Here is a 14,762-nt window from a genome sequence, read left to right on the forward strand (position 1 = left end):
TCATAGAAAGAAAAAAAAAAAATTAAATCGATCCAATAATTATAACATTTTCATTTTTAGTTAATTAGTCAGATGAAATGTTTTGAAGTTATAAGGTTGTTTGGTTATATAGCAAAAAGTACAAGGACAAAAATGTAAAATTACATCTTTTGTTAGTGCACTAGTTGACACGGGAGGGCATTGTAATTTAAGAAACTAGAGTGGAGGTCCTATAATTGTTAAATACTTCAAAGGAGGTCTGTGTAATTAAGCTTTCTTTTATGTTTCATATTTACTACAATATGATGGCCTCCAAAAAATCCAAAAATAAATAAATAATTTTTTGCTCTTCTCTACTGAAACACAAACAGAAGGCAGAGCAATTAATACAAATATTTTTTCCCTTAATAATTATTTTAAACTCTCTGGTTAGAAATGACAAATCAACTTGTCATGCCTTGCCAATGAACTCCACATCAAAGAAAAGAACTGAATTTGGAGGAATTATGCATGAACCTGCATTATGAAACACATTCCATTAGAAAAAAAAAAAAAAGGAAAAAAAAAAAGAGAAAAAAAGAAAAAAAGAAAAAGGAGAGATTGAAGGAAATTATAGTTGATGAAGAATTGACAGTAGATAAGAAAATTTGGGTGAGTTAAGCATATCATGATTTTAAATAGATGTATTGTAGTTTGAGGATTGTTCACCTCCTTTACACCCAGCTCCTCTCATGCCATATCCGAGTTTTGGAGGAAGCTTTAATGTTCGTTTTCCTCCTAAGGATAAGCCAAATGAATCAATTTGAGCAAGTTTATAAACACAAAACCCAACATAGAATTCACATGGACAGACATGAGTTTTTTTAGAAATAAGTTGTCTATCTAAGTGAATTTTATGTCCAATTTCTATGTTTGTATCATTTTTCTATCATTTATGTTCAATTTTATCGTATTTAAACACAATCATTTTTTTAAAATACCAGCAAGCATGGGAGGAACTCCATCGCCGCCTAGAATGCCCGCATCCCAACCTTTAATAACCTGTGAATTAATGTGCTCAAAGATCAATCTTGGTTTCTTGAAACTTACAACCCTACAATAATTAATCATCTGAAATGTCACACTATGATTCAAGAGGGGTTATTTCTTCTATTAGACAAATTGCCTTCCGGTAGATCCACAAGTTTATTAATTTCCCACTTGGTAATCAAAAGTTCTCTATCAAAATGTTTCAGTCATTAGTGATTTCAAGTTTTTGATTAACTTCATGATCAAATACTTTCCAAAAAACTCATCCTTTGATCATTTAAGCGGTATACTATATTCCTATTAAGTGTTCATAATATAAGTAAGAAAGCATACAGATACCTCGCCAACGCCAACACGAAAAGTGAGAGGCTTCCCGCGATTGTAGCTGCTGTCAAAAACCGTCCCATTGTCCAATTTCCCAACATAATGTGCCTGTGCAGTGCATGTACACAAAAGCTAAATATATACTGTTCATGTCACATTGTTTGTAGCTTATGTATTGTTCATGCCGCATTATCTGACAGAAATTTTGATCCTAAAAAGGTAACAATTCATTACTGAATTTCTAATTTCGTTGCTAAAAATACGATGACACTTTTAGCAAGTAAAATATTTCGTTTCCAAAAAATGATTTTGTACATAAATTTTTGTGTTTAAAATCATAATTTGTGGTAATGAGAGAAAATCTGAATTATACCTTAATCAATTGTCCTTTGACAGCCTCAGGACCAGTCCCAACCATTTTATCACAGTATGCAAGCCCCGACGGAGCCACCGTTAGCTCACAGAGACTAGCTCCATCTGCTGCTGATGCAAGCTGTGACTGTGAAAGAACATCAAGAAGAAAGCCACAACATAAGCCAATACCACCAATTGCTTCTCTTCTTTTGATTAATACAATTGGGTTATCATTGTGTTGATTGGTTGAGAATTTGACAGTTGAAGAAGCTTGTTCTGAAGTTGTGTTTGGATGATTGGTTATGAGTGAACTGAGCTTTGTTGATGTAGTGAGCTTTGTGGGAGTGTGAGACCCAAGGGAAAATGGCAATGTGCTCATGCTCATTTCCACCCAAACAGAGAAGTTTGTGGATAAGGGAAGATAAAAGGTTCTGTAGAGGGGATATGTAAAGGCTGTTTGGAAATCCCAGTATACCAAAATTAGGGATGTAAATGGGCCTGGCCAACCCAATTGAGCCCAATCCTAACATCAGAGGGCCTATACAGCCCAATTCAAAGTGACAATTATTTTGGATAAATAAAATAGAACTATGTTTCAACTTGAACCAATCCAAGCTACATTGGGTTGGCTCGGTTCTGTTTCAATGGAAGATTGGTTCAATCGTGAGTTCAAAATGCTATAACCAATCATGATTAATTCGATTCTAATTAAGTACTTACTCTAACCAAATCGACTCATATACACGCTTCCTCTTGTCTCTCCCTTACAAACTGAGGGATTAGATAGGAGGAGCTATGGTAGCTTTTGTGAGTCAATCTTTACGTTGGCTTTAAATCATGAATTTAGATAAAAATTTAAAAAGAAAAAGTGAAATGAAGAAAAAAAAATCTAACTTATATTTCATTGACATTTTTTCTTTTCAAATTCTTATCCAAATTCGTAATCCAAACACAACCTTAAGTTATGTTTGGATCATAGATTTGAGTAGGGATTTTACACACTTTTTTTCTTTTTTCTTTTCAAATTTTTATTTAAATTTATGATTCAAACACAATTTTAATGCCTGAAGAATTGATTAAAGGTATCTTCAGAAGATTGTTTTGTCCTTTGAAGTTGTTGGGGTATAATAGTTTGCCCAGCATATGACTCTTGTGAAAAATATCTTCCTTAATTTATGTAACCAGTTTGAAAACAAAGTTTCAAATTCTATATTTCATGTTTAGTTAAATTATGAGTCTAGCTTTCAAGGAACAGGGACAGAAAGTAACTGTACCATGAAATTGAATGCATTGCAACCAATTGGGGTCATGAGCTGTAGTTTTGTTTTATTTTATTTTTTCATTTGCTTGAAATCCTTGATGATAATTTTCACAAGACATGTCCTCTACTTACAATAAAATAAAATATAAAAAAATTGGATACTAGAAGAAGTCTGAAAAACTCACAAGAAATCTGCAATGCATCAAAATTTGATTGGCTGCATATTAAAATTTATATGGTAAAGTATGGACTATATGACTAAGCTATATTCAAACTTGTAAGTAAAAGAAATGGAGAGGATTTTATATATAGATTTTAAAACAATAATCCCTTGATGCAAATAAATGATATATAACACTTCTCATATATGACAATTTGAAGCCAAGTTGTGAGTCAATATAGCATTCATTTTTGACATCACTAATTCTAATAAGTCGATTTTGTGTTCATATCATTTTTGTTTTGATATTAGATAAAACTTTTTCATTTGAAGCCTCTCACAATGGAATTCCTTCTTGTGACAATGGCTTGAGGACAATTATGTAAATTACTTAAATACATACTAGTTCTATATAGCAAAAACAGATTATAAAATCAGACACAAAAAGTTTTTGGATGGACACTACCTTTTAGAAGTAGACCGACTAAAAAATCATGTAAAATGTTATTGATTCGTATATAATTTTATAATTTTTTTGTTTTATTTTGTTGCGTTCAACTTCTGTGTTTGTAGTAAAACTATACAATTATGCTAAGTCAACCTAAACAGCAGTAGTCTTATTTATGATAGTAATGTGTATATTACATTCATTTATTTGAAGTATAAACTTAAGTTATCCATAGGCACACTTCACCTCATTAATTTCTGTAGAGGCTTCAAGTTTGAAAATCACCATTTATTTATTCAATTATCCTTATAGTTGGACTTGGTCTTACAAACGTCATATCATAGGTGTAGAGCTTATTGTTGTCTTGTTAGGCTCAAAAAAATATATCTTATTTATATAATAATTTTCCGTTTGAATTAAAGTATCATTTTCATCTGTTTTTTAACTAAAATTTAGACAATTATCCCTCAATTTTATAATGGTATATTTGAATCTCTCAATTATCAAAATTATTTCATTTTCACACCTTCAGAAGAGGGGGAGTATTTGTACAATTTTTAATAATTGAGGGATATAAATTTACGATTTTGAAATTGAGAAGATAAAATGATATTCAGTGATAATTGAAAGAGGTAATAATTAACTCAAAAAATATTTTATTTATTTATTTATTTTTTAATCTAAATTTTGGAGAGATGGGGTGAGAAAGTGGTGCAGCATGAACAAAATTGCTACTTGTTGGGGGTGATGACCTGTAATCTTTGCTTGAAATACTTAATGACCCATGTTCACAAGACTTGATCTCTAATTATTATTAATATAATTAGAAACAAATAACATGCATGCACGCAGAGAAAGTTAATTGATCACTAATTGTCAAAATCAGATTGAATTGAAGGGCAGATGTGATATGTATCTATACACACATTTTAATTTTTTTCTTTTTTTCTTTTTGATAATGCTACCTAACTGAAAATAATTTGAAAAGAACTTGAGTATAAAAAATGACTTGAATTTAAATTCGATGTAGTGTGTATCACACGAGAATAAATTTAGAAAATGATTTCTTTTTAATCTGGATTTGGATTAGGCAACAGTTCGAGCAATGGGTGTGCGTCACCTCAACATTTTTGTAAATCGATAGTCAAATTTTATCTACTTATTTACCCATTAAATATTTGATCCATTTTTTTAAATATTTTTTAATCAGGTAAATTATAAATACATCCCCTGAGATTTATTTAAAGTACATATTGCCTCTTGTAGTTTGAAAAATTACAAATACCTTATTGTTAAAATTTTTGATCTAACAGAATTAACTAAAAAAAAGAAGAAATTCATAATTGCTCTCCTGTACAATGATAAAATTACCTAAATTATTAATTGAAACATATTTATCACATAATTAAAAACTATTAATTGACTTTATGATTTATTAATAAAAGGAGCGATTTGTTATGAAATTAAAAATCTCAGGAGGTGGAATGTAATTTTTAGAATCACAGAGGACGATTTGTATTTTAATCAAACCTCAGGGAGGTGTATTTGTAATTTACTATTTTTAATCTAATATTGAATTTGTAAGTACGTGGACAAATTTAAACCATTGATATACAAAAGAATATCGAAATCGAGAGCATCCAGTTCTAGGAGATTGAACCTCCAATTCGGGCAGCTCAACTCTAAATTTAAACTGCACATTTATTTTATTTTCTTTTATTTATTTATTTTGTAACTTATTTGCAATTCTCCTATTCAATATGGCAGCTACTCAAGTAATCTCAACATAGGACACAAACATATATGAGAGAGAGAAGAGAGAAATAGAGGGCTAAGAATGAGCTATTAGTGCATATAGGTAACTTGACAAGTGGGGATAATCAAGCTTGTTTGGCTTTTGAAATATAGAAAATGATAAAGAGATTAAAAGAGATAATGATTAAATCGTCGGCAACATTAATAATATATATTAGAAACACGAGATAATCATGACACATTTTCTTCTTTCAAAACATAATATATGCCCCCCACCACACCACCACCTCAACTTTTGAAAAAAAATTAAAACAATCTAATAATGTTCATTAATTTAGACCACACAAATTGAAAGAAATCTATCTATATTTGGTAAAAAAACTCATTCCCAAGAAAAAAATTTAGTCAAGAGAAAATGTAACACATGATGGATGAAATCCATCAAATCCAAGTGATATTTTTTAAAGAAAAATATTATACAGAAATAGATATTTTCTTTTTTCTTATTTACCATTAGATATAAAGGTATAAATCTCATATATATTCATTAATGTAAACTTTACTGTCTTTGAATCTTTTGGGAAATTTTTTTTTAAAAACTCACTTATTTATTCAATAGCATTGTCTAATGCTTGTAAATTTAAATTTTTGCAGTTAAAAAAAAAATTAAATTCAACGGCGTGCAAAAGCTCTTGCTAAATTTTGACAATTTTGTGTTGTCTACCAATCTCATGATGGGGTTATAAATAACATTTTCATTTGATATTTTGTGAGAAAATACATCAAATAATATTTATACTATTAAAGTTATAAAAAGTTAATTTTGACATCAATCACAGGAAATGCTTTAATAGTCGAGTTGACGAGGAAAAAATATATCAATTTGCACAAAGCAAAAAGTGATGATTGGGGGAGGGAAATCAAATTGACATTTGAGAAAGATTTGGCTTGTTTTAATTATGTGTGTGTCCCTTTGAGGCTTTATTAATTTGCTTTTATACGTGATTTCCTCCAAAAGAAACAAAAAGAAAGGAAAAGAAAGTTGCCTAGAAAATTCAATGAAAAGTAGTGTAGTAATTTTTTTATTTTTTAAACAGAAAGAAAGAAAGAATAGGAGGAAATGGGAAGGTGGAAATCAAGAAAGTAGACACAACCAATCATCACCATCTTCGTTGACACCAAGAAATTGACTCTCTCAAGCAACGGTTGAGTGAAGTAAAGTAAAGATGTGGCACCATTCATGTATAGTTGTTTTCACAGAAAAAATCATATAGAATGGCATGGTAATAATATTTATGTAAATTTGATTTATGGTCATGAATTTTTTTAATTTTAATGAACAAATATAAATAACATTACAATATATAAGAATTTTAAAGATAAATTTTTTTATTCTGAAAAATAAATTTTGTTCAAAAAATATTATGGAACTAATACTTCGTGAGAGTCGTCGCTAAAAAGGCGTCTTGAAAAGCATAAGTAAAAAAAGAGATAAAATTTTGAAAATGTCACTAAAAAATAGAATGATTTGGTACCAAAAAATTTATTTTAATGATGAAAATTTTGATTTCAAAAAGATAATAATTCATCATAAAAGTCAAAATTCGTCATTGTGTGATTCATATAATTTAGGCAAATTACCAACACCTCTCTTGAAATTTAGCTAAATTACAGATTCTCCCCTGAGGTTTTAGAAATTACATCCTGTCTCCCGAGGTTTATATTCGCATAACAATTTAACCCCTACTGTTAACTAAACGTTAAGAATGGTTAGCTGATATCACCAAAATATAAATTGATGGACGATATTGCCCCTACTAAAATCCCTTTGATAAATCAACAAAATTTACAAAAGAATTATGTTAGATGGAAAAAAAATTAAGTTTTTGGAACCATGTTTGATTTGTTGTTTAGAAAAAAAATTCTGAATTAAAAAAAAAAACTAATTTAATAAAAATAAATATGAAAAAATATATTTAATTTGTAAAAATTATTTCTAACCACTCAAAAGATAAAATTATATAAAAATAATAATTATTTTTTAGTTTTTATTTCTTAACCAAATTAACTTTTAATTTTTTTAAAAAAATTAAAAATAAATTTTTAAAAATCAAACCAAACATATTTTAAGAATTTTTTGACAAGTCATTTCTTGTGTTTTTAACTTATTTAATTATTTGTTAATTTTATGATATTTCCGTCATCTGACCCTACAACATATAAAAGTTTTAAAGACCAATTTTTTTGATCTCTAAAAGTGAAAATTTTGTTGCAAAAGATATTTAGGGACTAATTTCTATCGTCGTGGGGATAGTCGCCAAAAGATCGCCCTGAAATGTTAAAAATAAGGCTTTTAGTGATAAAATTTTGAAAATGTCAATAATAAATAGATTTTTAGGGACAAAATAATTTGATCTCAAAATAGTTTATTTTTTGAGACAAAAAATTTGATAACAAAAAGATAATAATTAATCACTAATGTTCAACCAATCATCACCAATAAAGAATTTTAAAGATTAATTTTTTTTTATTCTTAAAAATAAATTTTGTTCCAAAAATATTATGGAATTAATACTTACTATCATGAGAGTCGTCGCTAAAAGGACATCTTGAAAAGTATAAGTAAAAAAAGAGATAAAATTTTAAAATTGTCACTAAAAAATAGAACAATTTAGTACCAAAAAAATTTATTTTGATGAAAATTTTGATTCCAAAAAGATAGTAATTCAACATAAAAGTCAAAATTCATCATAGTGTGATTCATACAAGTTAATGTGAAATTTCTATTTCCATTTGTTCAAGACTCTAGAAATCTGTAGAAGCTAGTGTGTAATTGAAGCTTGAAATCTATGATATATCAATTCGGAAAACGAACTTGGAAGCTATATTTAATTGTAGAATATGTGTGAGAGCAGCGAGTTTAGCCACTATATGGCCCTGTTTGGCAAGTTGAGTTTTAGCATTTTTTAGGTTAAAATTTACAAAAAGATCAAATAAGTTAAAATAATTAATAAAACAAAATATCATATAAAATCTATAATCATTTCATTTTTTCTCTTATAAACATCACATCCAATTATAGAACAAAACAACTCAACCATCTTTCTAAATACAAAAATTTCAATCTATTAAAATAGCCAAAAATTAAAATAACCTATTAAAATAGTTAATTTTCTAAACGAGATAGTTTATTATTTTTAGGAGTCCTTTCCATCATGGACTTTATTATCGCTTTTATCATAATCTTTCATCATTATCGTACACTACAGTTAAAGGTGCATCATAATCTCAAAGAAAACAAAACGATCACTTATTAGATAATGCTTAACAAGATCTAGCATTGAGGAATTCAATTTTTCATACACCAAAAACAATTCACATATTGGGCGACCGACAAGATACTAACGATTTCATGAATATTTGGAGTGAGAGATATGTGAGCATAAGGTGTAGTGTTTTCAATTTGGATACAAATGATATGGTGGGGTTGTCTGCAAAATCATTAGGTCTTCCCCTAAAAGGCCAAGTTATTGTTCAAATCTCCAACCCTACAGATATGTCTTTCCCTCAAATGTAAATGAATGATTACATTGCCTACATACTACAAACTAGAGTAATGATGTAGAAGGAAAAAATATACAAAATTAGTAGTTGCAATTAAACTTATCATTTTGAAATAGGGTGTCTCTATTTATTTTTTTATTATTATTATTATTTTGTTGTAAGATGTTAGCCGATTAGTAGAATTAGATTACTACAGCAGACTTCTGTATTGACACATTGTTGATACTTAAGTGTCTCTTATGACTATTTGAATTAAACCCCAAATCGGCTTAATGATTGAGTCACCTATGTATTTATATGATGAACATGCTTTTTTTTGGTTTAGATGTGATGGTTATGCGAGAAAAAGTGAAATGATTACGGTTTAGATGTAACATTTTATCTTATTGGCTTATTTAGTTTATTTTATCTTTTTGTGCTTATTTAGTTGCAAACCAACTTCCCAAACATAGCTTTAGGTGTTGTTTGGCATGTGCAAAAATAGCACATGTTATTTTAACATATCATCTTATTTGGGTCACATCACCTCAACCCCAACTCACATTTCACAAATTTTTTTTTTATTTATAAAAAGCCAAAAACATATACTAATTTAGCACTTCCCAAACAAACCCTTATGCTTTGTTTGGCTATAGCCTATTTTGAAAAATAGGTTAAAAGTTATATTTTTGACTTTTTTTAAAAAAAAAATATACAAAAAGTAGAGAGGTGATATAACTTAAAAAAACCAAAGTTAATAAGCTGACTTTTAATCTAATTGCCAAAATTAAATTAGCTACTAAAAGACAAAATCGGCTAAACAGTCAATAAGACAAAATGTTACATTCAAACTATAATTATCGCACTTTTTCTTTCACAAAAGTCAAAAAAATAAAAAAAGCCAATCCAAACGAACTTTTTAATCCCCAGCTAATAAAAAATCTCAAATCTAAAAAGTCAACTAAATTTTTTTTGGCCAAACGACACCTTAATGTTGTTTTGGAAAGACAGTTAAAAGTTGACTTTTTAATTTTTTTAAACTTTTTTTAAAAAAGCGTGTAAAAGTTGTGAGAGATGATATGACTCAAAAATGATTAAAAATTGAAAGATAATTTTTAACCATTTTTCCAAAATAACCCTTAATAATTGCCTTATATCGCATCAATATATACAAAAGCGCACACATGCATTACATATACATCATATGATATTAGTGTATTCAAGACTCTTTTTAAGCATTATTCACAAATAATAGTGTATTCAAGACTCTTTTAAGCATTACCCACTAGTAGTGGTGTATTCAATACTCTTTTAGACCAAGTATAAGCTCATGTGAGTATGGTGTAGCAGATGACCATTGGCTATTTGCTGCTAGGATATTTGGGTCTAAAGCTGTGAAAAACATATAATACTTTTTAATTTGTTGATTTTTATGTGTTTTCAAGATAGCTTAAAGATGTTGAAAGAGTCTAATTTTGTGCATAATATGTCAATAGACTATAATTTGAGATATTTTTTCTTCTTTTGATTAGAGAAGAGTGTTAATCAGGTTGAGAACAATGGTTAAAGACAAAGTTAATTGGACCAGTATGTTTTATTGTTTTTGTGTACATTCAAACAATAACATAATTGAAAGTTTTACAAGTGAAACGGTATTGATCGGTCTTCATAAGAGATGATACACCTAATATATTTTATAATTTTTCATTCGTCAAAAATATCACAAAAATAATATCATGTGATACCCGGGACTACCTAATAATTTTACCTAGACAAAGGGTTGGAAGCTGCCAGAACACTCAATGGAACTGTGGTCCTCTCATGAGTACACCCCAAGTTAATTTCCGACATATCTCTCTCTCTCTCTCTCTCTCTCTCTCTCTCAATGTTTGTAACTATGCTGATAGTATAAAATAAGTACACTTCATCTATGGCACACGTATAACAAAGCTGGAAATTTAGAAAGACTTTTATGTATGTAGAAAAAGAGGTGTAATATTTTCCTATGATTAATTGGAGAAGGAAATAAAAGGGACACAATATATAAACAATGAGTTGTGGTATTAAGCAAGTGGGCAGTGGAGGACTCATGAGATGGGCCACCATTGTTGCAGCAAACAGAAAGTTAAGAGAGGTCTGTGGTCTCCTGAGGAAGATGAGAAGCTCATCAGACATATCACCACTCATGGCCATGGCTGTTGGAGTTCTGTTCCTAAACTAGCAGGTTTGTACAATTTCAATTTTAATTCTTCTCTTATTATCTATCTATATGTATATGTACACACACTTCATTGTCCTTCCAAGAACTCTGCTGCCTTCACACCATGCATTGGAAGGAAAATGGGAGGCGGACTAACCCGAATAACTCTAAACATGCAAAAGTCAATCACACAACATATCTATGATCACAGAATGCATATGAATAGACAAGATTGTTTAGATGTGAGCTTCGCCAACAAATTATGTAAAGTCTTGGTTAGTTTCTTTGTTTGTAGCAGTAGAGACTAAATATGATGATTTTCTTACTTTTAAATCAATATGAGTTTTGTCGATCCTGAGATATATTGCAGGTCTTTAAGAGTGTGGAAAAAAGTTGTAAAAATTAGTTACAGAATAGATCACAAAATATATATGAATGGACAAGATTGTTTAGATGCAGATTTCACCAGCAAATTTTATAAGATATTGTCCATTCATATACATATTTTATGTTCATAGTAGAATTGGACTTACCCAGATAATTTTCTCCTCGTTGCTTTTAAATCAAATTTTTTTTTTTTTTTTTTCGTTTTGATCTTGAGATATTAATTGCAGGCTTGCAAAGGTGTGGAAAGAGTTGTAGATTAAGGTGGATAAATTACTTGAGGCCAGATCTCAAGAGGGGTACTTTTACTGAACAAGAAGAGAGAATCATCATTGATGTTCATAGGATCCTAGGCAACAGATGGGCTCAGATTGCCAAACACTTGCCTGGAAGAACAGACAATGAAGTAAAGAACTTTTGGAACTCATGCATCAAGAAAAAGCTCATTGCGCAAGGCTTAGATCCAAACACTCACAATCTCCTCTCTTCAAGCAACAGAACAGCAAACAAAGTACTCCCTCATACCCACCACCAACAAAACACCTCAGTTTTCTCCATAACTACTTCACAGACCAATGATATGCAAACACCTCTTGTAACCCTAGTGCCACCTTCTGATACTAACTCTATCAACCATATTCCAATCTCATTGCATGAATACCAAAGCCCTAGTTTCGCTCCGACAACAAGAAATCAAAGCGGGCATTCGTTGATGGAGTTTGCTAATAGCACGGATCATCTGTCTCATACCTTTCTCATGTTATCACGTCAATACGGGACAAAGGGTTGCCCAGGGAGCGAGACAGATGGCCCCATGCCATTTGGTACTCGATCTTCAATGGAAACGACAACTGTTCCATCTTCTTCGATGAATAATCTATATGGGTTCGGGTTCATTGATGAGAATTCCATGTGGGGTAGTGATTTAGAACACTTCGATCCGACAAGAGGAGAGATGGTAATGCAACTACAAGAGCAACAACATCCACAGCAAGAAAAGGGTTGTGAAGGGGAAGCTGATAAAGTGAATGAATCAATAAGCAGTGGCCAAAACATGGGTACTTCATTGATGGAGAGTTCTAACTTTGATTTTGAGTTTGTGGAGTCTGCACTTTTGCCTTGTGGAATGTATTGCAATGTGAATCCTATGGATCCACTTGCATGGGATTGTTAATTTCACATCCATATATATCTATATATATTCTTTGTTTTTGGTTTTGTTTTTTTTTTATTTTATTTTTTTGTTTTATATTGAGGTGGAGTCAATGAAAACAAGTCTCAAAAGATGAATTTATTTATGTAACTTACCAAAGGAAAGAAAATCGAAATTCTGTACAAGAATCCAGTTTTGCAGTATTTATTTATTTATTTAATTTGCGTGTTGTTGATTTCATTGAGGTGGCGAAAGGTTAGTTTTTGGTTGTGAAATGTTACGGATACAAAAATAAATTACTAGTAAATATTGCCCTTGTGGCATGGGACTACCAGCTTAAAATAGTCAAAAAAATAAAATAAATTAAAAAATTAATAAGATAAAATGTCGCATCTAAATTATAATTATTCTATTCTTTCTCTCACAAAAATTTTAAAAATCAAAAAATCCAATCCAAACAAAAGTTTTTAACCATAAACTAAAATATTCAAAAAATTTAAAAAGCAAAAAATCAACTTACTTCTCAAACAAAGCCATTAGGTGTAACACAGTTTCATCAATTAGTGATAAATTTTTTTATTGTGTACTACATGAATGAATCAATAGAAAATAAGAAATGTCTATTTTATTTAATTTATATTATTTTATTGATTGATAACACTATATATAAAATAATGTCACAAATTTGTTGAAGTTTGTACGTAATCACGTGCAAACGTTTGTATGGAGTTCAAATTTGACACTCTCCCATCTTAGTCAACTTTTTTTTCTTTTTTTTTCATTCTAAATTTTTAAATTGGATGTTCGGGCTAATTTGTATGCATTTCAATTAATTTTGGGGTTCTGAATTTAACAACCGGATAAACCTTCATGATACAAGAATGAATGAATAGTTAATTTAGTAGCTGGAATATCATATAACATTGTTTTGAACTAATTATATAATGAAAAATTGTCCAAGTAAGACATGTTGACTCATTTTTTATTAAGTAAACAATAATCCAATTACAATGTTACATTATACTTTGAGTATCTAATGGTTTTCCGAACAAATGAAGGTATATAAGAATGTCACAACACAAGTTATCACTACAATATATTAAGGGTTTTAGAGATTAAACTTTTTTGTTTCCAAAAGTTTGTTGAAAAAAAATTAAGAGGTCAATTTTTCACAAAATGGCCTATCCGGAAAAGTAAAAAACAATAAAGAAAAAAAAGATCTTTTTAGGGACAAAAGTTTGAAAATACTACTAATAAATGTATTTTATAAAAAATAAAAAATAATCGTGCCATAAGATCAAAATTTTGGTCCTAAAATTATAGCAATTTAAATGTCAAATTTGAATGTTAAAAATAAAATAATAACAGTTTTGACAATTAAAATATTTTGTTTTTAAATATATATATTAGAATAAAATTTAATGAATTATAATTATAATGACCAAGATACAACATATAATTAATTAATACAAATAAATTTTTGAAGTGCGAAAGAAAAGTCACAATAAATATACGAAAAATAAGATTCGTAGACATTAAAAGATTGAAACTATTAACCTTCTAGAAGTTACACTTTAAATTGTTGCAATGGATTCAAGTTAACCACCTTACTATTCAAGAAGCAAAAGTGGATGTTGTCGGTTACAAATGACTCTTCTTCTTCTTCTTCCTTTTTCTTTTCCTTTGTAAAGCAAAAAATAAAATAAAAAAGCTAAAAACCTTTTTTTGCCTCTTTGAGCCACAGCAAATAGACATGGGGAAGTAATAAGTTGGGGAAGAAGTAGGTCGCAATTGGCGGGGGAGACAACATTATTGTAAGCCTACTTAAACTCTGTAAATTAACTACTTTTTTGGGCACATTATTTTTTATTTTTAAGTTCGACTATGAAAATATTAGGAGTATTTTTTACTATTTACTCATAATAAGAGTGTAGTCCACCCATCATAATGGTGTCATTGTGAATAGGGAATAGACAATGTAATAAAAATGAATATCTCTATTATTATTCTTTATTTAAAAAAGAGATTAAGTTAGGGGATTTAGTCAAACCCTCTCATAATAAAATTTTAATGCATTAAGGATAAGTATAATTTTTTTTAAAAAAAAAAAGTTCAACAAATATCATTATTGTTAAAATATTAAAATTAAAAATAATATAACTTTTGATGTAG

The 14,762-nt window shown here is 29.3% G+C and overlaps 2 protein-coding genes across 2 annotated transcripts; one reads left to right on the forward strand and one right to left on the reverse strand.

Moving 5' to 3' along the window:
- Positions 1-215: 215 nt before the first annotated feature.
- On the reverse strand, positions 216-2,120 carry FKBP13 (FK506-binding protein 13). Its single transcript, XM_028235363.2, has 5 exons — positions 1,706-2,120; positions 1,348-1,440; positions 960-1,020; positions 688-756; positions 216-495 (listed from the first exon to the last, which is right to left on the reverse strand). Exons 1-5 carry the CDS (start codon positions 2,069-2,071, stop codon positions 431-433), a joined length of 654 nt encoding a protein of 217 aa, XP_028091164.1. The 5' UTR covers positions 2,072-2,120; the 3' UTR covers positions 216-430.
- Positions 2,121-10,623: 8,503 nt separating this feature from the next.
- On the forward strand, positions 10,624-12,782 carry LOC114291310 (uncharacterized). The gene is made up of 2 exons (XM_028235373.2): positions 10,624-11,077; positions 11,668-12,782. Exons 1-2 carry the CDS (start codon positions 10,948-10,950, stop codon positions 12,609-12,611), a joined length of 1,074 nt encoding a protein of 357 aa, XP_028091174.2. The 5' UTR covers positions 10,624-10,947; the 3' UTR covers positions 12,612-12,782.
- The last annotated feature ends 1,980 nt before the right edge of the window (positions 12,783-14,762 follow it).

Source organism: Camellia sinensis, chromosome 9 (genome assembly GCF_055761805.1).
Source record: "Camellia sinensis isolate YWXY chromosome 9, ASM5576180v1, whole genome shotgun sequence".
Taxonomy (NCBI): domain Eukaryota; kingdom Viridiplantae; phylum Streptophyta; class Magnoliopsida; order Ericales; family Theaceae; genus Camellia; species Camellia sinensis.

Coding starts and splice junctions, on each gene's coding strand:
- FKBP13 (XM_028235363.2), bottom strand. CDS start 2,071: ATGAGCATGAGCACATTGCCATTTTCCCTTGGGTCTCACACTCCCACA. Junction 757..959: donor AGTTCCTCCCATGCTTGCTG/GTATTTTAAAAA, acceptor GCTTATCCTTAG/GAGGAAAACGAACATTAAAG. Junction 496..687: donor AGGAGCTGGGTGTAAAGGAG/GTGAACAATCCT, acceptor TTCATAATGCAG/GTTCATGCATAATTCCTCCA.
- LOC114291310 (XM_028235373.2), top strand. CDS start 10,948: ATGGGCCACCATTGTTGCAGCAAACAGAAAGTTAAGAGAGGTCTGTGG. Junction 11,078..11,667: donor TTCTGTTCCTAAACTAGCAG/GTTTGTACAATT, acceptor TATTAATTGCAG/GCTTGCAAAGGTGTGGAAAG.